Raw genomic sequence first — 24,536 nt, forward strand, 5'->3', positions numbered from 1 at the left:
TAATTACAAGTATTTCATAAGTGTCAAAGGCTTTTATTGACAATTACATGAAGTTGACACAAATAGTCAATATTTGCAGTGTTGACCCTTCTTTTTCAAGACCTCTGCAATCCGCCCTGGCATGCTATCAATTAACTTCTGGCCCACATCCTGACTGATGGCAGCCCCTTCTTGCATAATCAATGCTTGGAGTTTGCCAGAATTTGTTGCTTTTTGTTTGTCCACCTGCCTCTTGAGGATTGACCACAAGTTCTCAATGGGATTACGGTCTGGGGAGTTTCCTGGCCATGGACCGAAAATATTGATGTTTTGTTCCCCGAGCCAATTAGTTATCACTTTTGCCTTATGGCAAGGTGCTCCATCATGCTGGAAAAGGCATTGTTCATCACCAAACTGTTCCTGGATGGTTGGGAGAAGTTGCTCTCGGAGGATGTGTTGGTACCATTCTTTATTCATGGCTGTGTTCTTAGGCAAAATTGTGAGTGAGCCCACTCCCTTGGCTGAGAAGCAACCCCACACATGAATGGTCTCAGGATGCTTTACTGTTGGCATGACACAGGACTGATGGTAGCGCTCACCTGGTCTTCTCTGAAACAAGCTTTTTTCCGGATGCCCCAAACAATCGGAAAGGGGATTCATCAGAGAAAATGACTTTACCCCAGTACTCAGCAGTCAAATCCCTGTACCTTTTGCAGAATATCAGTCTGTCCCTGATGTTTTTCCTGGAGAGAAGTGGTTCTTTGCTGCCCTTCTTGACACCAGGCCATCCTCCAAAGGTCTTCGCTTAACTATGCGTGCAGATGCACTCACACCTGCCTGCTGCCATTCCTGAGCAAGCTCTGTACTGGTGGTGCCCCGATCCCGCAGCTGAATCAACTTTAGGTGACGGTCCTGGCGCTTGCTGGACTTTCTTGGGCGCCCTGAAGCCTTCTTCATAACAACTGAACCGCTCTCCTTGAAGTTCTTGATGATCCGATAAATGGTTGATTTAGGTGCAATCTTACTGGCAGCAATATCTTTGCCTGTGAAGCCCTTTTTGTGCAAAGCAATGATGACGGCACGTGTGTCCTTGCATGTAACCATGGTTGACAGATGAAGAACAATGATTCCAAGCACCACCCTCCTTTTGAAGCTTCCAGTCTGTTATTCAACTCAATCAGCATGACGGAGTGATCTCCAGCCTTGTCTTCGTCAACACTCACACCTGTGTTAACGAGCGAATCACTGACATGATGTCAGCTGGTCCTTTTGTGGCAGGGCTGAAATGCAGTGGACATTTTTGGGGGGGATTCAGTTCATTTGCATGGCAAAGAGGGACTTTGCAATTAATTGCAATTCATCATCTTCATAACATTCTGGAGTATATGCAAATTGCCATACAAACTGAGGCAGCAGACTTTGTGAAAATGTATATTTGTGTCATTCTCAAAACTTTTGGCCACGACTGTAGATTGCAAAATAGTTGGGAAGAGATTTTTAATGATTCCATGGCACATGTTTTATGAACTTATACACAAAATGCTGCCGGATTCAAAACTTAGAATTTCTCAATTTAAATTATACCAAATTCTTGCAACCAATTGTTTTGGTACTGTCCATATGTAGCTTGTTTTTGGTCACAGGTTCAGGAATGGCTGAAGAATTGCAACATTTACCTGGAGCTAACTCCGCAAATAACACTGCTCTGTGATTTGAAAAGTCAGTCAATTTATCAATAATATAACACTTTTAGCAAAAAATGTATCTTTAATTTACAATCTGTAGGAACTATGAGAATAAAAAGGTTCAGAACTGTTGTGAAATATCAGCAACATTGAAAAATATATGGCAACTAGAAATCTAAACTGGATGGTGTTCAGAGATAGATGGGTGGGGTTGAGTGGAGACTGTGTTTTCACTGCACCAGAATTCAATGGTGGTGAGCTTTACACCCCTCCAACTGATGCTTGGCATTGTGGTGATTTTAGGCTTGTGTGCGGCTGCTTGGCTATGGAAACTAATTTCATGAAGCTGCTCGACGAACAGTTTTTGTGCTGACGTTGCTTCCAGAGGCACTTTGGTACTCACTAGTGAGTGTTGCAACTGAGGACAGATGATTCTTACGTGCTTCAGCACTTGCCGGTTCCGTTCTGTGAGCTTGTGTGGCCTACCACATCGCGGCTGAGCTGTTGTTGCTCCTAGATATTTTCACTTCACAATAACAGCACTTACAGTTGACCAAGGTAGCTCTAGTAAGGCAGAAATTTGATGAACTGACTTGTTGGAAAGATGGCATCCTGTGACGCTGCCACGTTGAAAGTCACTGAGCTCTTCATTAAGGCCATTCTACTGCCAATGTTTGTCTATGGAGATTGCATGGCTGTGTGCTCGATTTTTATACACCTGTCAGCAACGGATGTGGCTGAAATAGCCGAATTCACTAATTTGAAGGGCTGTCCACATATATTATAAACTCAGCAAAAAAAGAAACGCCCCCTTTTCAGGATCCTGTCTTTCAAAGATAATTCGTGAAAACCCAAATAACTTCACAGATCTTCATTGTAAACAGTATTGTATATAATATAACACTGTTTCCCATGCTTGTTCAATGAACCATAAACAATTAATGAACATGCACCCGTGGAACGTTCGTTAAGACACTAACAGCTTAAAAACGGTAGGCAATTAAGGTCACAGTTATAAAAACTTAGGACACTAAAGAGGCCTTTCTACTGACTCTGAAAAACACCAAAAGAAAGATGCCCAGGGTCCTTGGTCATCTGCGGGAACGTGCCTTCGGCATGCTGCAAGGAGGCAGATGTGGCCAGGGCAATAAATTGCAATGTCCGTACTGTGAGACGCCTAAGACAGCACTACAGGGAGACAGGACGGACAGCTGATCACCCTCGCAGTGGCAGACCACGTGTAACAACACCTGCACAGGATTGGTACATCTGAACATCACACCTACGGGACAGGTACAGGATCGAAACAACAACTGCCCGAGTTACACCAGGGACGCACAATCCCTCCATCAGTGCTCAGACTGTCCACAATAGGCTGAGAGAGGCTGGACTGAGGGAGGTCCTCACCAGACATCACCGGCAACAACGTCGCCTATGGGCACAAACCCACCGTCGCTGGACCAGACGGGACTGGCAAAAAGTGCTCATCACTGACGAGTCACGGTTTTGTCTCACCAGGGGTGATGGTCGGATTCGCGTTTATCGACGAAGTAATGAGCGTTACACCGAGACGTGTACTCTGGAGCGGGATCGATTTGGAGGTGGAGGGTCCGTCATGTCCACCGAAAAGCCAAGATCTCAATCCCATCGAGCACGTCTGGGACCTGTTGGATCGGAGGGTGAGGGCTAGGGCCATTCCCCCCAGAAATGTCCGGGAACTCACAGGTGCCTTGGTGGAAGAGTGGGGTAACATCTCACAGCAAGAACTGGCAAATCTGGTGCAGTCCATGAAGAGGAGATGCACTGCAGTACTTAATGCAGCTGGTGGTCACACCAGATACTGACTGTTACTTTTGATTTTGACCCCCCCTTAGTGACCACTGGCCTAGAGGGTTGACTAGACCAGAGGCTGTAGGGGGTGGACTTTGAGTAACCCTATTTCACTGTTACATCACTATGTAAACAACGACTGTATAAGCGGGGTAAACAGTTGCAAGTTACATTTTTAGCATCATAAAATACTAAAAGTGAACTGGTTTGTCCCAACTCTGTTGCTCTAAAATGCATTCATTTAATGTTTTATCTCTTTCCTCAGAGTTAAGTTGTTCACAGGAATGTCTCGCTTGCTAAATAGTAACAACTCGCTATTCTTTGGAACCTGGGGTGTATTTGCTTCACTGCAGTTCCAAAAAGTCACTTAAGACTAATATCAAAGAAGTCACGCTGAAAGATATGCCGTTCAAGTTGGTTTTGATTGTGTCAATGCAAAAAAATCACTGACATAATTGGTGTACTCAGAGGTAAAATAATGCATTGGTTTGGGATGGTGTCTATTGCAATTTCCAAAATCCATTTACTTTGGTTTGGATTTGGTATTGTTGTGGATTCACTCATAGTGTAAATCATGAAGGAGCCAACAAGCTATAGGTGTGAGTGCAGATATCTAAACTTGATGAACTAATGTCTCCTATTGAACCTGGGGTGTATGCATTAGTTCACACCGTAGAAAAACGTTTTTCAACGAAAACCAGAGTTTCATATTGGACAAGTTCAGGTAGCACCCTCCCCTGTTTCGGTCTGTTTGGTTCCTAGTTAACACATCCCTGGCGGGCACACAGTTTTTCAAACGGTGATGCCATAGTAAAATAGGGTTATTGGAATTGGACGGAGGACGATGAGTGCTGAGAGAGGACCTACATGGAGAGTTTTCTGGACTGGGTGTCCTTGCTCCCGTTGGTGGAGCGGTGGTCCAGGGTGCTGCTGCGGTGCTGGTGTTGGTGCGGGTGGTCCACCAAGGTGTTGGTGGTGTTGCTGCGGATCAGGACGGGCATGGAGGAAGCCGAGGGAGTTGGAGACAGCACCGACGACGCTGCTGCCACGCTGAAGTGGTGCGACCGCAGAGCCTCGTCCGCTGCAACACACACAGGAAGTGATGAGGTGACTGATGATGTGACAGACTAAGTGATGAGGTGACCACAGGAAGTGACACAGTGGAAAATTTGGATTTAAAATAATTGTTTATTTATTCATGCTAATTTAGTTGACAGGGAGAGAGCACATGCTCCAGGGCTCTCCAAATCAGGGGTTTGGAAGGTCACCTGAGTCTGTATGTATTTAGGGAATAGTTCACTCCAAAAATTAGATAGGGCTGATCTTTTCTGTAATTTGGCATTGACATCTGTACATTTCTCCTCATGTTTATAATCTGATGGGCTGGAATGTGGACACCATACCGATTGAGGTTTACAAATGGTTATCAAGGAATTGTGTTCATATTTCTGTATTTATTTATTTAATATCGGCACTAAAATCAGATGAGTTGCACTAAAATAGGAGTTGCACTTACAAGAATGACCCAGCTTTTTGGAGTGTTGCATTACTTTAACAGAAGGATCACACATGGTTACATTTCATTTAATTTGTTGTAATATTCTAGGAAGGTTCTCAGAATGATTTGACTTTGGGAATGTTCTCAAAAAGTTCAAAGAACTTTAAGAAACAATGTTCTTCTGAGGGAATGTTTCAGTACTTTCAGGATAACGTTTCCAACATGGTTCTTTTTGAAGTCATGTTCTCAAATTGTTCAGAGAACTTTAAGAAACAACATTCTTCTGTGGGAATTTCAGTACTACCACAGAACATTCCACTAAAAGTTCCCATGTTTAATGTAATATTTTTTACTACATTCTGGGAACATTCCAAAAAAGTGTGTGACTTAAGCGACGTTCTCAGAACGTTCAGAGAATGTATATTTCATGTCAGTTCTTACCAATATTCTGGGAATGTTCTAAAAAATTATATTCTACACAGTGACGTCAAATTTTAAAGGTCCAATGGAGCTGTTTTTATCAGAATATAAAATAGTTTTGGGGTAAACTTACTGTGATTGTTTTCAATTGAAATGGTCAAAAATAACATTTTGCTAGGACTGTCTGGGAGTGGTCTTAGATGGGAGGGGAAAACTGAAAACTAGCTGTTATTGGAAGAGGTTTGGAATTCTTTCTTCCTGGTGATATCACTAGGCAGGCCAAAACACCATCCCACCAAAACAGCCTGAAATATCAGGCAGTCTTTTCAAACAGCTCTTACACTAAAAGGGCATTATTAATTTTCACAGTACTATTCTAACCTCATATTGTGGAAATATATATAAAAACACAGGAAATCACATTCTTGACTGCACTGGGCCTTTAGATTTTGTTCTCACAACATGAAAACGTTCCATAAAAACCACAAGAAAACGTTTGTAACTTTCACAGTGTTAATAGAATGTTATTTAAAAACAATACCATTCCCTTTCTCAGCTTCAACAAAACTCTATCCTACAGTATATCTTGTTAAGTGTGTTCAGGTGCTTTGGTCGTGCCCACTAATTGGCCACACCTGAACTTAATGAGTGAATAAACAAAAATGAACAGCTTTGTATGCGTAACAAAACATGGCACGCTGGTGCCAACCTGGTGGCGCAGGGGACTAATTCCATGGATAGAGAAGATAAGATCATAGAATCAAATCTCACTGATGCTGTGCAGTGGTGTAAAGTGGTGTAAACCTGTTAGGGCTACTAGTTCCCCTTTGGGAACCCCCCCCCCCCTGAGCTGTAATGTGGCGCAGGGAACGCAAGAAATAATCCTAAAAATATTTAACCTCCACAGATTAGCAAGAAAAAATGGCTCAAATGAAAGATAAACAAGTTGTTTATCTACCCAGCAAGTCAGATTTTTAAAATGTTTTACGGCGAAAACATAGCACATATTTATGTCCAACCACCACTGCAGACATACCTCATTAGCATAGCCAAGTAGGAAAAAATATGCAATCAACAAACGCAGGATTAAAAGAAAAATCATTTCACTAACCTTTTGAAATCTTCATCAGATGACAGTAATATAACATGTTACACAGTACATTCATTTTTTTTTCAATAATCTGCAATATATATCCATAAATCTCTGTTTACAATTATGCATCGTTCAAAAAATGCTACTGCAATGTCAGGAGAAATAAAATAGCTCCGGCAGATAACGTCAGCTAACAAGGAATACACATCATAAACTTTGACTAAATATGCATGTTTTACATATGTATGGCAAGATAAACTTCTTCTAAATGCAATCGCTGTGTTACATTTATTTTTAACGTTCCATTTTGTGTTCACTAGGCTATAATAGGGATTCGGCGCTCCCATTTAGCATAATGACTCCTCTATCTTGGAGTCGACAAAACCCAAAATGAACACATAAATATTCCCTTACCGTGGCTGTTCTTCCATCAGAAGACCTGGAAGGGTTAATACTCACCAAGTTAGCGTTCAGTTTTCAAGTCTGTGTCTTTCGGTTCTCAAACTAGCCACATTTCGGTCTAAATGTATGCAAATTTCAAGTGGATGCGCACCAAAACGTCGAAAGTATACATTATATGTCGAGTAAAACTTGTCAAACTATGTTTATAATTAAGCCTTAACATGTTATAAAGGTCTACAGCAATCGTGAGGGCGAACAGACACACACACGTTGTTCAATCCATCCTGAGGGAAAGAGAGAGAAACATCACAGCGCGCATTGGGTAAACTTTTTTTTTGCGTCACCGAGACGTTTGGGCACGCTGAACGTCTCGTGAGCGCGCGATTCTCACAGTTACACGCCTCATCGAAAGCAGGCTTCGCGCTGAAGACGTAGAAACTGTTTCCATGGTTATAACTGCTTGGGAAGTGTGTATATGATGACGTCGAAGTGGTGGCAACTTTTTCCATTACAAGAGAGACTTTGGGAGAATGCATGCCCTGACACTTCTGCTTTACATAGAGACACAATTTAAACGGTTTTAGAAGCTTTAGAGTGTTTCCTATTCGATAATATTTTTATATGCATATATTAGCAACTTTTGACAAAAATGTATCATGTTTTATATGGGTACCGAATTCCTCCAGAAGGGGCAGTATTCAGGGCTAGCCCCAATTAAGGTATCTTTACTTTGACTCAAGTATAATTATTGGGTACTTTTTCCACCACTGATGAAAAATGTATGTGTTTGAATGATTAATGCCAAAGAAAATAAATGTATGTGTGTTTAGAGTTTAAAAACGTTAACACAAAATAAATATTTTTTAGTGAAAGTTTAATTAAAGGAAGTTGTAAAAAATAAATTTAAATTTCGTTCTTAGTGTTAAGAAAATGTTCAATAATAACCATAAAACTTTTATAACATGTAGAGAACGTTCTCAGAATGTTATTTCAAATAACCTACAATTTCCATTCTCAGAGCCTCAATAAAACCTCCAGGAAAAACTTTAAAGTAACTAGAGTAAAACATTGTCAGAGAACCTCCCTGCAAACTAAAAACAAACTGTTGTTTTTAGGTCGCTTTTGTTGTCAGAATGTACTTTTTTGTTTTTTGTTTTACCGGTTAAGAAATGTAGTGCTTTGTTCCCGGAACCAATCTGAAACCAACAACATAGGTTGGTTCCCACAACTTTCAAGGAACTAGCTGGGAAATATAGGATGATTTGCACTAAAATAGGATGAGCAATGCACTAAAATAGGAATACTTGATTACCATTCATAGGAAGCAAGTTCTTCCCTTTTCCAGGACAGCTTCCTGAATCCTTGACCTTTCTGGGGAGGAAAACCAAGAAGGAAGAATGTGTCAAGACAATAACAAGTGGCTAAAACATATACGTGGTCCCATAAATATAAATGTTACTGGAATGTGTGTGTGCTTGCGAGATTTATTTTCTTAAAATAACAATCGAAAAGCATAGTTGTTCCTATAAAGAGTATTTCTTTAAAATATATTTATGTTTGATTAAATATAATATATCAAAATATATTTCAGCAAAATTATATAGTGATGTTTTGGGTTAGGGATATGGTTGGACAGGGTACTACTTACAGAGTTTTGTCTGGATTAGCCATCTTGGGTGTAGTAGGGTGGCTGCTAAGCGACCGACTCCGTGCCAGTTTGGCCTTCCTCAACTCTTTACCTGTAGATTCATCATCACCATGATCAGGATAGCTTATTGGCTCATATGTTTTTTGTCCTGATTCACTGAGTTGAAAGCGCTTTGTCGTGTGCAACAATCTGCTACTGTTGCTGTGGGAACAGAGTTATCAAAACCCTTACAGTTATGCTAGAATGGCATACATTTCTATCCATGGTCAAGGAAGTGCTTTAGTAACACTTTACAATAAATGAAATCTTCAAAAATGTGTGTTTACAAATAATAAAATACAAATGTATTAATTGTTCATAGAGTTAATGAATGCTTATAAGGTGTTGCCAGTGTTTCTCTCTCCCACGTTGACAAATTTCCCAATTGGAAAAATAAAGATATTGATTGATTCCCAGTCTTACCGGAGGAGGTGGACAAAGTGGCCCCGGACGTGGATCCAGACAGGCCCTTGGTCCCTGACAACCCTGTCTTACTGTCCCTCCCTGCCAACACAGCCACCCACACAGTCACAACATGTCACACCATGTCTCAATGAATTTGAGATCTGTGTATTATCTATAATACAGTTGAAATCAGAAGTTAACATACACCTTAGCCAAATACATTTAAACTCAAGTTTCTATAATTCCTGACATTTAATCATGTCTTAGGTCAGTTAGGATCACCACTTTATTTTAAGAATGTGAAATGTCAAAATAATAGTAGAGAATGATTTATTTCAGTTTTTATTTATTTCATCACATTCCCAGTGGGTCAGAAGTTTACATACATTCAGTTAGTATTTGGTAGCATTGCCTTGCAATTGTTAAACTTGGGTCAAACGTTTCGGGTAGCCTTCCACAAGCTTCCCACAATAAGTTGGGTGAATTTTGGCCCGTTCCTCCTGACAGAGCTGGTGTAACTGAGTCAGGTTTGTAGGTCTCCTTGCTCGCACACACTTTTTAAGTTCTGCCCACACATTTTCTATAGGATTTAGAGCTTTGTGATGGCCACTCCAATACATTGGCTTTGATGTCCTTAAACCATTTTGCCACAACTTTGGAAGTATGCTTGGGGTCATTATCCATTTGGAAGACCCATTTGCGACCAAGCTTGAACTTCCTGACTGATGTCTTGATATTCACGTAATTTTTCAGCCTCATGATGCCATCTATTTTGTGAAGTGCACCAGTCCCTCCTTCAGCAAAGCACCCCCACAACATGATGCTGCCACCTGCGTGCTTCACGGTTGGGATGGTGTTCTTCGGCTTGCAAGCCTCCCCCTTTTTCCTCCAAACATTATTATGGATAAACAGTTCTATTTTTGTTACATGAGACCAGAGGACATTTCTCCAAAAAGTACGATCTTTGTCCCCATGTGTAGTTACAAACCGTAGTCTGGCTTTTTTATGTCGGTTTTGGAGTAGTGGTTTCTTCCTTGCTGAGCGGCCTTTCAGGTCATGTCGATATAGGACTAGTTTTACTGTGGATATAGATACTTTTGTACCTGTTTCCTCCAGCATCTTCACAACGTCCTTTGCCGTTGTTCTGGGATTGATTTGCACCTTTCACACCAAAGTACGTATTTCTAGGAGACAGAACGCGTCTCCTTCCTGAGCAGTATGGCGGCTGAGTGGTTGTTGTTTATACTTGCGTACTATTGTTTGTACAGATGAACGTGGAACCTTCAGGCGTTTGGAAATTGCTCCCAAGGATGAACCAGACTTGTGGAGGTCTACAAATTTTATTTCTGAGGTCTTGGCTGATTACTTTTGATTTTCCCATGATGTCAAGCAAAAGCACTGAGTTTGAAGGTAGGCCTTAAAATACATCCACAGGTACACCTTCAATTGACTCAAATGATGTCAATTAGCCTATCAGAAGCTTCTAAAGCCATGACATCATTTTATGGAATTTTCCAAGCTGTTAAAAGGCACAGTCAATTTAGTATATGTAAACTTCTTGAAACACTGGATTTGTGATACAGTAAGTGAAATAATCTGTCTGTAAACAATTGTTGGAAAAATTACTTGTGTCATGCACAAAATAGATGTCCTAACTGACTTGCCAAAACTATAGTTTGTTAACAAGAAATTTGTGGAGTGTTTGAAAAAAACGAGTTTTAATGACTCCAACCAAAGTGTATGTAAACTTCCGACTTCAACTGTATATGAGTAAGAATCTCAAAGCAGATGTGTGATGTGTGTGGGAACGTACGTTTCTTTTCTGTGTGTTTTTCACTGGTGAGCTTGGCTTCGCTCTGCTGTCGCTCTAGCTGTTCCTGTGGTGGACGAGAGTAGCGACTCAAAGGGTTAAAAAAAAAGAAACAAAGGCAGTTATTGCAATCTGTAAACTGTGACATATTCATCATCTTAGAGGTCATGTTTTGACACAATAACATTATGGTAGCTAGCAAAATAGTGTTGATGCAGTTGCTAACTAACTGTAAATAGCTTTAGCTAGCTATCAAACTAACTTGGCTAACGGTGGGGCCAACTATTTATTATACTGTATTAATATATTTATTTATAGTTAACTAGCTAGATACTGCACCACTCTTTACTAGCAAACACAATGCTAATAAAATGATTGGTTACTAATTACCTTAGGTTATAGATTAAAATAGTTTTACATGTTGACATTTGAAGTTTCGTCCTTCCAAACATATTGTGCCTTGTACAACCAAGCCCATATATCCCCCTTCAAAAGACCCCTTCCTTGCTGCTTGCTGCTATATTTACACACACACACACACACACACCTCTGTGAGAAGGTCACCTCTGAAAAAGTTTGAATACCACTGGACTAGAGCAGGGTGCTAGAGGAATTGAATAACAGGACATCAATCCATCTCTTTATAAATAAAGAGAGTCAAAAAAGCTTTCTGAAGAAAGGAATGAAAATAGAATCTTTGAAAAGGTTCATTCATGCACGGGTATGGATGTTAAAAATACCAATATTGTTCTGATCAAAGACGCATGTTTGCTTGTTTTATTTTCCACTAATAATAAACTGACAGTGCTGTACGCATAAAAGGGGGCTTATAAAATATTAGTTCTACAAATAATAAGAACAAGGCGATGTTTGGTGACATAGTGCTACGTATTGACAGGATGGTGTAAAATCCCTCACCATCTTTAGAAGAGGGTTAATAGTACATACACTAACAAGCTTAACTTGTGTGTGTGTGGTGCTATGAGTTACTGCCCCAAAATCTACATTGTATAAAAATAAGTCCCTCACCATCTCCAGCAGTAGAGTCTCTTCCTTCTCCTTCTTCTGGTCTAGTAGATCTCTCTCGTGTCTCTTATGGTACTAACATGGAAAAGTACATATTATACTGTATTCAAATCAGACCTGTGGTAGCACTTCCATGTTGTAACAATAGAAAGCAACCTTTCGGGATAATAGAGCTGTACTCGGACCCCTTGACTTTTTTCACATTACAGCCTTATTTTAAAATAGAGTAAAAAAATGTTTTATCCTCAGCAATCTACAGACAATACCTCATAATGACAAAGTGAAAACAGGTTTTCTGCAGCATTGAAAGTCCCCAAGAACACAGTGGCCTCCATCATTCAGGCCAAAGAGTTCAATCTTGGTTTCATCAGACCAGAGAATCTTATTTCTCATGGTCTGAAGGAGTCTTTTTGTGCCTTTTGGCAAACTGTCATGTGCATTGTACTGAGGAGTGGCTTCAGTCTGGCCACTCTACAATAAAGGCCTGATTGGTAGAGTGCTGGGGTTGTCCTTCTGGAGGATAGACTTATGGTCATATTTGCCAAATGGAGGGCGAGGGATCGCGTTGTATGCGTCTGTGTGTGGAGTAAACGTGGTCTAGAGTTGTTTTCCTCTGGTTGCTTCAAGTGACATGCTGGTTGAAATGAGGTAAAACAGGATTTAAGTTTGCCTGCATTAACTAGGAGCGCCGCTGCTGATCACTAGGAGCGGCGCTTCTGGATGAGCATTTTCTTGTTTTCTTATGGCCTTATCCAGCTGGTTGAGTGCAGTCTTAGTCCTAGCATCGGTTTGTGGTGGTAAATAGATGGCCTTGAATAATTTAGATGAACTTTCTTGGTAGCTAGTGTGGTCTACAGCTTATCATAAGCTACTCTACCTCAGGCGAGCCATACCAGACGTAGCTTCTCTGTCCTGTCGATGCATGGAAAATCCCGCCAGCTCTATATTATCCGTGTCGTCGTTCAGCCACAACTCGGTGAAACATAAGATATTTAGTTTTTAATGTTCCGTTGGTAGAATAGTCTTGATTGTATAGCATACCTTTTGTTTTCCAGTGATTGCAAGTTGGCCAATAGAAAGGATGGTAGTGGAGGATTATGCACTTGCCTATGAAATTCTCAGAAGGCAGCCACGACCCCCACCCCCTCTTTCTCCGTCTTTTCTTCACTCAAATGACAGGGATACTCGTTAAAGAAAAAATCTTTGTCCAGTTCAAGGTGAGTAATCGCTGTTCTGACGTCCAGAAACACATTTCTGTCATATGAGACAGTAGCAGCAACATTATGTACAAAATAAGTTAAAAAAATAAGTTACAAACAACGTGAAAAAAACTAACAAAATAGCCATAAAACGGCAGCCATCCCCTCCGGTGTCAATCATGTCAAATCAATTGAATTTACCACCCGTGGACTCCAATCAAGTTGAAGAAACATCTGAAGGATGATCAATGGAAACAGAATTCACCCGAGGTAAATTTCTCATAGCAATGGTTTTGAATACTGGTTTTGAATTTTTATTACATTTGCAAACATTTCTAAAAACCTGTTTTCGCTTTGTCATTGTGTATTGTGTGTAGACTTTAGATTTGTATTTATTTAATCAATTTTAGAATAAGTCTGTAAAATAACAAAATGTGGATAAAGGGAAGGTGTCTGAATACTTTCCAAATGAGCCTGGAGCAAATAAGGGTTAAATGCCTTGCTCAAAGGCATGTTTTTTCAACTTGTGGGCTTGGGTATTCGAACCAGCGACCTTTCAGTTACTGCCCAATGCGCTAACTGGTAGGGTCTAACCGCCAGGCTACCTGCTGCCCGCCATATCAATACAATAAATTAAAATGTAAATACAACTGGCGACACCTCGTCATTTTTGGAGAGAGGTTTTTGAAACGACAGAATTATGGTAGCTTGCAAAAGAGTGTAGAAACGGTTGCTAACTAACTGTAAGCAACTTTAGCTGACATGCTTATAGGACATTGCTATCTGCTACATAACCATTCTTCCAAGTATTCTAAAAAGAGTGAAGAAAGTAAGGGATTACTTACAGGTTCTGTGATGTCCATTTTGTCCAATTCCAGCACTGTCTAAAAAAATAAATAAAAAAGAATGTTTACATATATATATATACATATATGTGTGTGTGTATATATATATATATGTGTGTGTGTGTGTATATATATATACAGTGGGGCAAAAAAGTATTTAGTCAGCCACCAATTGTGCAAGTTCTCCCACTTAAAAAGATGAGAGGCCTGTAATTTTCATCATAGCTATACTTCAACTATGACAGATAAAATGACAAAAAAAATCCAGAAAATCACATTGTAGGATTTTTTATGAATTTATTTGCAAATTATGGTGGAAAATAAGTATTTGGTCAATAACAAAAGTTTATCTCAATACTTTGTTATATACCCTTTGTTGGCAATGACAGAGGTCAAACGTTTTCTGTAAGTCTTCACAAGTTTTTCACACACTGTTGCTGGTATTTTGGCCCATTCCTCCATGCAGATCTCCTCTAGAGCAATGATGTTTTGGGGCTGCGGCTGGGCAACACGGACTTTCAACCCCCTCCAAAGATTTTCTATGGGGTTGAGATCTGGAGACTGGCTAGGCCACTCCAGGACCTTGAAATGCTTCTTACGAAGCCACTCCTTCGTTGCCCGGGCGGTGTGTTTGGGATCATTGTCATGCTGAAAGACCCAGCCACGTTTAATCTTCAATGCCCTTGCAGATGGAAGGAGGTTTTCACTCAAAATCTGACGATACATGGCCCCATTCATTCTTTCCTTTACACGGATCAGTCGTCCTGGTCCCTTTGCAGAAAAACAGCCCCAAAGCATGATGTTTCCACCCCCATGTTTCACAGTTGGTATGGTGTTCTTTGGATTCAACTCAGCATTCTTTGTCCTCCAAACACGACGAGTTGAGTTTTTACCAAAAAGTTCTATTTTGGTTTCATCTGACCATATGACATTCTCCCAATCTTCTTCTGGATCATCCAAATGCTCTCTAGTAAACTTCAGACGGGCCTGGACATGTACTGGCTTAAGCAGGGGGACACGTCTGGCACTGCAGGATTTGAGTCCCTGGTGGCATAGTGTGTTACTGATGGTAGGCTTTGTTACTTTGGTCCCAGCTCTCTGCAGGTCATTCACTAGGTCCCCCCGTGTGGTTCTGGGATTTTTGCTCACGGTTCTTGTGATCATTTTGACCCCACGGGGTGAGATCTTGCTTGGAGCCCCAGATCGAGGGAGATTATCAGTGGTCTTGTATGTCTTCCATTTCCTAATAATTGCTCCCACAGTTGATTTCTTCAAACCAAGCTGCTTACCTATTGCAGATTCAGTCTTCCCAGCCTGGTGCAGGTCTACAATTTTGTTTCTGGTGTCCTTTGACAGCTCTTTGGTCTTGGCCATAGTCGAGTTTGGAGTGTGACTGTTTGAGTTTGTGGACAGGTGTATTTTATACTGATAACAAGTTCAAACAGGTGCCATTAATACAGGTAACAAGTGGAGGACAGAGGATCCTCTTAAAGAGGAAGTTACAGGTCTGTGAGAGCGAGAAATCTTGCTTGTTTGTAGGTGACCAAATACTTATTTTCCACCATAATTTGCAAATAAATTCATGAAAAATCCTACAATGTCATTTTCTGGATTTTTTTTCTCCATTTTGTCTGTCACAGTTGAAGTGTACCTATGATGAAAATTACAGGCCTCTCTCATCTTTTTAAGTGGGAGAACTTGCACAATTGGTGGCTGACTAAATACTTTTTTGCCCCACTGTATTCCATAAAAAAATCTGCCGTTTCCAGCTACAATGGTCATTTACAACATTAACAATGTCTACACTGTATTTCGGATCAATTTGATGTTATTTTAATGGACAAAAAATGTGCTTTTCTTTAAAAAACAAGGACATTTCTAAGTGACCCAAATTGAAATAGTACTCAGTAATATCATCCACCCCTCCCTCCCTCACCTTGCGGACGGTGGCCACCACATCCTTGTCCTTCTCCCGACAGAGTAGCTTGCGGACGCAGAACTCCAGCTGTTGCAGGAGGTGTTTGTCTGCAGGCAGCCTGATGGTGGACCTCAGCTGGGGCAGCATGTGGCACAGCTTATACCTGGGTCATGTTTATTCGGCACAAAACAGGAAAAACAATTCTAACAGGGAGGGCACAACCTGAGTGTGTCCAATAAGAATGTAGATTTTCATTTTCTGTTGCAAAACGTTTGGCAAGGGAGTGCTTACTGAACATGACCATGGCAAATATACATGGCATACTCAGAGGATGAATTTCTCTAAAGCTCCATAGTACTAAGATCATCTTTCATCCATTGCCTACAACAGCACGCAACGTTAGATGTCCCACCATGAGAGCAAATGTACAAGCGGATGTGTGGTGAGCTTGTACAAGAAATGGCTGCCAAGAAATGGATGCCATTGATGATGGATGAGGTGTCTCCATATGAAGTAAAGCATCTAGAAAAGCACTCAAAAAATCAAATGAAGGAATTAAAGGAGCAATCTGGGATTGGTTTTGACTTTTAAATTAATTATATGTAGCCATTTACTCTTGAAGAATATACAGTAACTTATAAATTACTCATGGGCTTAGTTCAACTGTCGTACCCCAACGGAACCCAAAATATAAGCATGTTTCACTCCATTATTTGTGAACAATTTAATTCTAAACAAATCCGGTATAGCCTCAAAACATGGTGAAATGGATGACGTCCATGAATCCATAACTCCGTACAGGAATTTGAAAGTATTACATTTCTCCATGCCCATTCTTCAGATGTTCACCAAAAAAAGTGGTGGGACAGACGTTTGTCGTTTGAATCCCTGCTTGTCCTTTTAAGTAACTTATTAATTACTGAATCCAGTACCTGACGTTGGCTACAGGGTCATTGACCAGCTCCAGAGCCTGGATGAGGAAGTGTTTGCAGAAGTAGGCCTTTGAGAAGAGCTCCATGGCAATCTCACACAGGTCCAGGTAGCGAAGCCTGTTCCAGTAACTTCTGCCCTGAGCAAGCTCTGCAAACGAGGGGGAGGGAAGGGGGAGAAGGCAGGATATACATTACATTACAAAAGTCACACAAACTAACACGTTTGCGCAAAACATTAGGAGTCATTTCTTTTGTTCTAGGTAACACCGTTGGGGAATTGGGAGCCATTTGCTTAGAAAATCTATCATGGCACAGGTTGTACCTGTGTCAACACTTTTTCCGTATAGACGTCTGCATTGTATTGTTTATTTTTGTCAACCTTGTCGGCAAACAAAATAGATAGATGTATAGACAGACAGACTTATTGACAGACAGACAGACACAGACCTTGCAGCACTTTGCCGATGATCTCTTGCCTCTGCTCCTGCTTGCGGTTGTAGCGTAGGAACATACACAGCGTCCTGGCCGCCTCTCTCTGGACTGGGAGAACGTTCTGGCAACAACACGGAGTAGACACACTTAGTGAGCAGAGACAAAGTGTTTGTCCCAAATGGCAGCCGATTCCTTTGATAGTGCAGTGCACTATGAAGGGAATAGGGTGCCACTTGAGATATATCCTCATGCCTGCTGTTAACACAATGTAGGATTTCCATTTTATAGTTTCTATCTCTTGTGGGATAGTTGAATAAAGTTCTATCCTACATCAACTCATCTAATACCAGAGATGAACACATCGTTTAACAATGAAACATTGTGTTTTTCATTGGGAATTGATGTCAGAATAGAATGTACCCGGGTCGTACACTGTACAATGCAAGAATGTGTAAGGTCATTGAGCTGAAGATTAGGCATTGGCTCAGGGAGCTAACACAAGTCTTAGGCAAGGTTACTCAGGTCTCAGGCTAGTTCATCAACGTATGTGTGTAGCTACAATATGTATGAAATATGTGACTGGCATGGCAGCCATAACTCTAACCCTAACCCTGAGCTATAATCAATTACGTAATTCAAAGTGAGTTTGTCCATTTAGATTCTCCCTATGTATACTAGTCTCACGTTGGTGGTGACGATGGCGAACATCCTCTGTAGGAAGCGGAAGTAGATCTGGTCGGCCGAAACAACACGGGGCAGGCAGGCATAGCGTTGCAGCAGTCTCTCATGCACACGCCAGCGGAGCGACAAGGCAGCCTTCTGCTCGGCCGCTGCCAGCGCCGGGACCAGCTCGGGGACAATCAGCTGCTGGACCCACCATCGGAAGGGAGGGGAGACCGGTGGGAGAGGGAAATGAAGAAGGGCATGGAGGAAGGGGGAGGCACAAAGTGTATAAGAAAGAGGGGTGAGGTTGAGAGGGGAAGGAGAGAAAAAATGCATAGAGGAGGTGGGGTAGACAAAGGGAGAAGGAGGGAGAGAAAGAGATGGAAGTGTGTAGATAAGAGTTAAAAAATAATATGGTGAGAGAGGTACAGACAGAGACAGATGGTGGAGAAATACAATAATGAGTAGAGAGGGGGCGGGGGGAGAGAGGGGGCAAGGGGCAGGGGGAGAGAGAGGGAGCACAGAGATAAGAAAAAAAAAAAAGATTGAGATACAGAAACATCGCCAGAGTGAGAAGATGACAAAGAGAGGAAAGATAAAACGAACGAAACAACACAGAGTGAAACATTAGAGAGAGTATGAGAGGTGGGACATAGGTTATTATTATTTTATGAGATAAACAGTCGTGTACGCACAACTAGTAGGTTCAGGGTTTTAAAAAGTCTGAAACATAGGTACCCACACACACGTTGAATAAGACTGGGAGCATTCAATCGTGTGCATGTATATATCTTTATATATGATAGCTGCACCACACAGAATCAACCAGCAGAGGGGGTTAGCTCATTCACAAAGACTACTAGACCTGGGTAAGTATCCACAAAGCCGCTCAGAGTAGGAGAGCTGATCTAGGATCAGTTTAAATCATGATAAGATTATATGGACAAGATCAGCATTCCTACTCTGAGATATTTTGTGGATACAGGCCCAGAGCAGTAGACCATAGACGGGGGTACGTACCTTGCTCTCAGGTCCTGGCCCTTCTCCTCTCGATGTGGCCAACTCCAGAGTCTCCTGAAGGTGGCTTAGCAATGCATCTAATACCTGCACAGAATAAAAACATCATCATCACTATCATGATTGTTGTTGTCATCTTCATAATCAACGTCATCGTTATCAGCATCATCATCGTTAACATCATGGTCTTCATAATTGTCTTAATCAAATACCGACCTTATTACCTTCCAAGAGAATTATCTTCGGTTATAGTCACAGCCATGTATATTCCCCCTCAAGCCAATTCCATGACTGAACTACACTGGACTTTGTGCAAACTGGAAACCATACACCCTGAGGCGGCATTTATTGTAGCTGGGGGTTTAAACGAAGCAAATGCTACCGAAGTTCTTTCAACCCATTGACTGTAGTACCCGCGCTGCAAAAACGCTGGACCACTGTTACTCCCCCTTCCGGGATGCCTACAAGGCCCTTCCCTACCCTCCCTTCGGCAAATCAGATCAAGACTACATTTTCCTCCCCCCTTCCTATAGGCAGAAATTCAAACAGGAAGTACACTTGTCTGACCAATCGGAATCCATTCTTCAAGATTTTTTTCATCATGCAGACTGGGATATGTTCTGGTTAGCCTCTGAGAAAAACATTGACGTATACACTGAAAGGGTGACTGAGTTCATCAGGAAATGTATAGGGGATGTTGTTACCACTGTGACTATTAAAACCTACCCAAACCAGAAACCGTGGATAGATGGCAGCATTTGTGCAAAACTGAAAGCACGAACCACGCATTTAACCATGGCAAGGTGACTGGGAATATGGTTGAATACAAAGAGTGTAGTTATTCCCTCCGTAAGGCAATCAAACAGGCAAAACGTCAGTACAGAGACAGTGGAGTCGCATTTCAATGGCTCAGACACAAGACGAATTTGGCAGGGGCTACAGACAATCACGGATTACAAAGGGAAAACCAGCCAAGTCACGGACACCAAAGTCGTCTCCAGGAAAAGCTAAACACCTTCTTCGCCCGCTTTGAGGATAACACAGTGCCACCGATGCAGCCCGCTCCCAAGGACTGTAAGGGTCTCGTTCTCCGTAGCTGACTTGATAACAACATTGAAGCGTATTAACCCTCGCAAGGCTGCCAGCCCTGAAGGCATCTATAGCCGCGTCCTCAGAGCATGCGCAGTCCAGTTGGCTGGAGTGTTTACGGACATATTCAATCTCTCCCTATCCCAGTCTGCTGTCCCCACTTGCATCAAGATGTCCACCATTGTTCATGTACCAAGGAAAGGAAAGGTAACTGAACTAAATGACTATCGCCCCGTAGCACTCACTTCTGTCATCATGAAGTGCTTTGAGAGGCTAGTTAAGGATCATATCACCTCTACTTTACTTGACACCCTAGACCCAATTCAATTTGCATACCGCACCAATAGATCCACAGACGATGCAATCGCCATCGCACTGCACACTGCCCTATCCCATCTGGACAAGAGGAATACCTATGTAAGAATGCTATTCATTGACTATAGCTCAGCATTCAACACCATAGTACTCTCCAAGCTCATCCTTAAGCTTGGGGCCCTGGGTCTGAACCCTGCCCTGTGCAACTGGGTCCTGGACTTTCTGACGAGCTGGCCCCCGGGTGGTGAAGGTAGGAAACAAGACCTCCACGTCGCTGATCCTCAACACAGGGGCCCCACAAGGGTGTATGCTCAGCCCCCTCCTGTACTCCCTGTTCACCCATGACTGTGTGGCCAAGCACGCCTCCAACTCAATAATCAAGTTTGCAGATGACACAAAAGTAACAGGCTTGATTACCAACAATGATGAGACAGCCTACAGGGAGGAGGTGAGGGCCCTGGCGGAGTGGTGCCAGGAAAATAACCTCTCACCCAATGTCAACAAAACAAAGGACTTCAGGAAACAGCGTGGACTTCAGGAAACAGCAGAGGGAGCACACCCCTATCCACATCGACGTGGAGAAGATGAAAAGCTCCTCGACATACACATCACTGACAATCTGAAATAGTCCACCCACACATACAGTGTAATGAAGAAGGCGCAACAGCGCTCTTCAACCTCAGGATGAAGAAATTCATTTTGGCCCCTAAGATCCTCACAAAATTTTACAAAAGTGCAATTGAGAGTGTCCTGTAGGGCTGTAACAACGCCTGGTACAGCAACTGCACAGCCCGCAACTGCACAGCCCGCAACCACAGGGCTCTCCAGAGGGTGGTGCGGTCTGCCCAACGCATCACAGTGAGCACACTGCCTGCACTCCAGGACACCTACAGCACCCGATGTCACAGAAAGGCCAAAAAGATCATCAAGGATGTCAATCACCCGAGACACGGCCTGTTCACCCCGCTGCCATCCTGAAGGCGTGATCAGTACAGGTGCATCAAAGCTGAGACCGAGAGACTGAAAAACAGCTTCTTCTCAAGGCCATCAGACTGTTAAACGGCCATCACTAGCTGGCTACCACCCTGTTATTCAACCCTGCACCTCAAAGGCTGCTGCCCTATGTACAGTTGAAGTCGGAAGTTTACATACACTTAGGTTGGAGTCATTAAAGCTCGTTTTTCAACCACTCCACAAATTTCTTGTTAACAAACGCCAGTTTTGGCAAGTCGGTTAGGACATCTACTTTGTGCATGACTTGTAATTTTTCCAACAATTGTTTACAGACAGATTATTTCACTTATAATTCACTGTATCACAATTCCAGTGTGTCAGAAGTTTACATCCACTAAGTTGACTGTGCCTTGAAACAGATTAGAAAATTCCAGAAAATTATGTCATGGCTTTAGAAGCTTCTGATAGGCTAATTGACATCATTAGAGTCAATTGGAGGTGTACCTGTGGATGTATTTCAAGGCCTACCTTCAAACTCAGTGCCTCTTTGCTTGACATCATGGGAAAATCAAAAGAAATCAGCCAAGACCTCAGAATTTCTTTTAGACCTCCACAACTTTGGTTCATCCTTGGGAGAAATTTCCAAACGCCTGAAAGTACCACGATCTGTACAAATAATAGTACGCAAGTATAAACACTATGCAGCCATCATACCACTCATGAAGGATACGCGTTCTGTCTCCTAGAGATGAATGACCTTTGGTGCGAAAAGTGCGAATCAATCCCAGAACAACGACAAAGGACCCTGTGAAGATGGAGGAAACAGGTACAAAAGTATCCATATCCACAGTAAAACGAGTCCTATATCGACGTAACCTGAAAGGCTGTTCAGCAAGGAAGAAGCCACTGCTCCAAAAGTGACATAAAAAAGCCAGACTACGGTTTGCAACTGCACATGGGGACAAAGATCGTATTTTTTTGAAAAATGTCCTCTGGAACTGTTTGGCCATAATGACCATCGTTATATTTGGAGGAAAAAGAGGTATGCTTGAAAGCTGAAGAACACCATCCCAACCGTGAAGTATAGGGGTGGCAGCATCATGTTGTGGGGGTGCTTTGCTGCTGGAGGGACTTGTGCACTTCACAAAATAGTCGGCATCATGAGGAAGGTCAATTATGTGGATATATTGATGCAACATCTCAAGACGTCAGTCAGGAAGTTAAAGTTTGGCAGCAAATGGGTCTTCCAAATGGACAATGACCCCAAGCATACTTCCAAAGTTGTGGAAAAATGACTTACGGACAACAAAGTCAAGGTGTTGGAGTGGCCATCACAAAGCCCTGACCTCAATCCTATAGAAAGTTTGTGGGCAGAACTGGAGGCCTACAAACCTGACCCAGTTACACCAGCTCTGTCAGGAGGAATGGGCCAAAATTCACCCAATTTATTGTGGGAAGCTTGTGGAAGGCTACCCAAAACGTTTGACCCAAGTTAAACAATTGAATGGTAATTTTACCAAATACTAATTGAGTGCATGTGAACTTCTGACCTACTGAAATAAAAGCTTAAATAAATCATTCTCTACTATTATTCTGACATTTCACATTTTTTAAATAAAGTGGTGATCCTAACTGACCTAAGACAGGGAATTTTTACTAGGATTAAATGTTAGGAATTGTGAAAAACTGAGTTTAAATGTATTTGGCTAAGGTGTATGTAAACTTCTGACTTCAACTGTACATAGACATGGGATCACTGGTCAGTTTAATTATGAAACACTAGTCACTTTAATAATGTTTACATACTGCTTTACTAATTTCATATTTATATGCTGTATTCTATTCTACTGTATTTTAGTCAATGCCAGTCCGACATTGCTTGTCTTAGTAGTTATATATTTCTTTATTCCATTATTTTACTTTCAGATTTGTGTGTATTGTTGTGAATTGTTAGATACTACTGCACTGTTGGAGCTAGGAACACAAGCATTTTGCTACGCCCGCAATAAGATCTGCTAAATATGTGTTCGTGACCAATAAAATTTGATTTGATTTGATATTGGTTTTAAATGTGCATAATTAACATCGGTTCAATTAACATGTTCAAAATACTGCTTTCTAACCATTTAAGATAGAAACACCAAACTCACTTCAGGATGATATAAACACTTTAAAGATTCATAACTATTAACTTAAAGTGATATTTAGGTTTGCATACATTTGCATAAATTAACTTGGGTTCCAATTACTTTCAATGGGGTTCTAGACACTTTGAGCTACAAACATGGAACCGACTTCAAATCCACTCTAGTGTAGCCTCCAGAGCTTTAATTTTTTTTATTTCACCTTTATTTAACCAGATAGGCCAGTTGAGAACAAGTTCTCATTTACAACTGCAACCTGGCCAAGATAAAGCAAAAGCAGTGCCACATAAACAACCCAGAATTACACATGGGATAAAAAAACGTACAGTCAATAACACAATAGAAGAATCTGTATATAGTGTGTGCAAATGAAGTAAGGAGGTAAGGCAATAAATAGGCCATAGTGGCAAAGTAATTACAATTTAGAAATTAACACTGGAGACGTGCAGATGAGGATGTGCAAGTAGAAATACTGGTGTGCCAAACAAAAACAAATATGGAATGAGGTAGGTAGTAGGTTGGACGGGCTATTTACAGATGGGTTGTGTACAGCTGCAGCGATCGGTAAACTGCTCTGATAGCTGATGCTTAAAGTTAGTGAGGGAGATTTAAGTCTCCAACTTCAGTGATTTTTGAAATTCGGCCCAGTTATTGGCAGCAGAGAACTGGAAGTAAAGGCGGCCAAAGGGGGTGTTGTGAAATATACCTGCTGGAGCGTGTGCTACGGGTGGGTGTTGCTATGGTGACCAGTGAGCTGAGATAAGGCGGAGCTTTACCTAGCAAAGACTTATAGATGACCTGGAGCCAGTGGGTTTGGCGACGAATATGAAGCGAGGACCAGCCAACGAGAGCATACAGGTCGCAGTGGTGGGTAGTATATGGGGCTTTGGTGACAAAACGGATGGCACTGTGATAGACTGCATCCAATTTGTTGAGTAGAGTGTTGGAGGATATTTTGTAAATGACATCTCCGAAGTCAAGGATCGGTAGGATAGTCAGTTTTACGAGGCTGCACAGTACTGTCTTTATCGATGGCGGTTACGATAGGACCTTGAGTGTGGCTGAAGTTCACCCATGACCAGCTAGGAAACCGGATTGCATAGCGAGAAGGTACAGTGAGATTCGAAATGGTTGGTGATCGGTTTGTTAACTTGGTTTTCCAAGACTTTAGAAAGGCAGGGCAGGATGGATAT

At 41.7% G+C, this 24,536-nt stretch overlaps 1 protein-coding gene across 5 annotated transcripts in view; it reads right to left on the minus strand.

Moving 5' to 3' along the window:
- The window catches only part of ppp4r4 (protein phosphatase 4, regulatory subunit 4), a 118,591-nt gene that overhangs the window by 1,260 nt on the left and 92,795 nt on the right, over positions 1-24,536 (minus strand). Inside the window, exons 13-25 of one of the 5 annotated variants that reach the window (XM_029631588.2) lie at positions 18,845-18,928; positions 17,846-18,028; positions 17,177-17,282; positions 16,730-16,877; positions 15,816-15,960; positions 13,880-13,918; positions 11,839-11,910; positions 10,813-10,876; positions 9,018-9,098; positions 8,556-8,646; positions 8,220-8,278; positions 6,920-6,944; positions 4,362-4,575 (exon numbers count right to left, since the gene is read on the minus strand). In XM_029631588.2, coding sequence (XP_029487448.1) covers positions 4,362-4,575; positions 6,920-6,944; positions 8,220-8,278; positions 8,556-8,646; positions 9,018-9,098; positions 10,813-10,876; positions 11,839-11,910; positions 13,880-13,918; positions 15,816-15,960; positions 16,730-16,877; positions 17,177-17,282; positions 17,846-18,028; positions 18,845-18,928 — 1,311 coding nt within the window. The other 4 variants (XM_029631591.2, XM_029631592.2, XM_065008830.1 and 1 more) reach the window with 4 other exon arrangements.

Source organism: Oncorhynchus nerka, linkage group LG24, assembly GCF_034236695.1.
Source record: "Oncorhynchus nerka isolate Pitt River linkage group LG24, Oner_Uvic_2.0, whole genome shotgun sequence".
Classification (NCBI taxonomy): Eukaryota; Metazoa; Chordata; class Actinopteri; order Salmoniformes; family Salmonidae; genus Oncorhynchus; species Oncorhynchus nerka.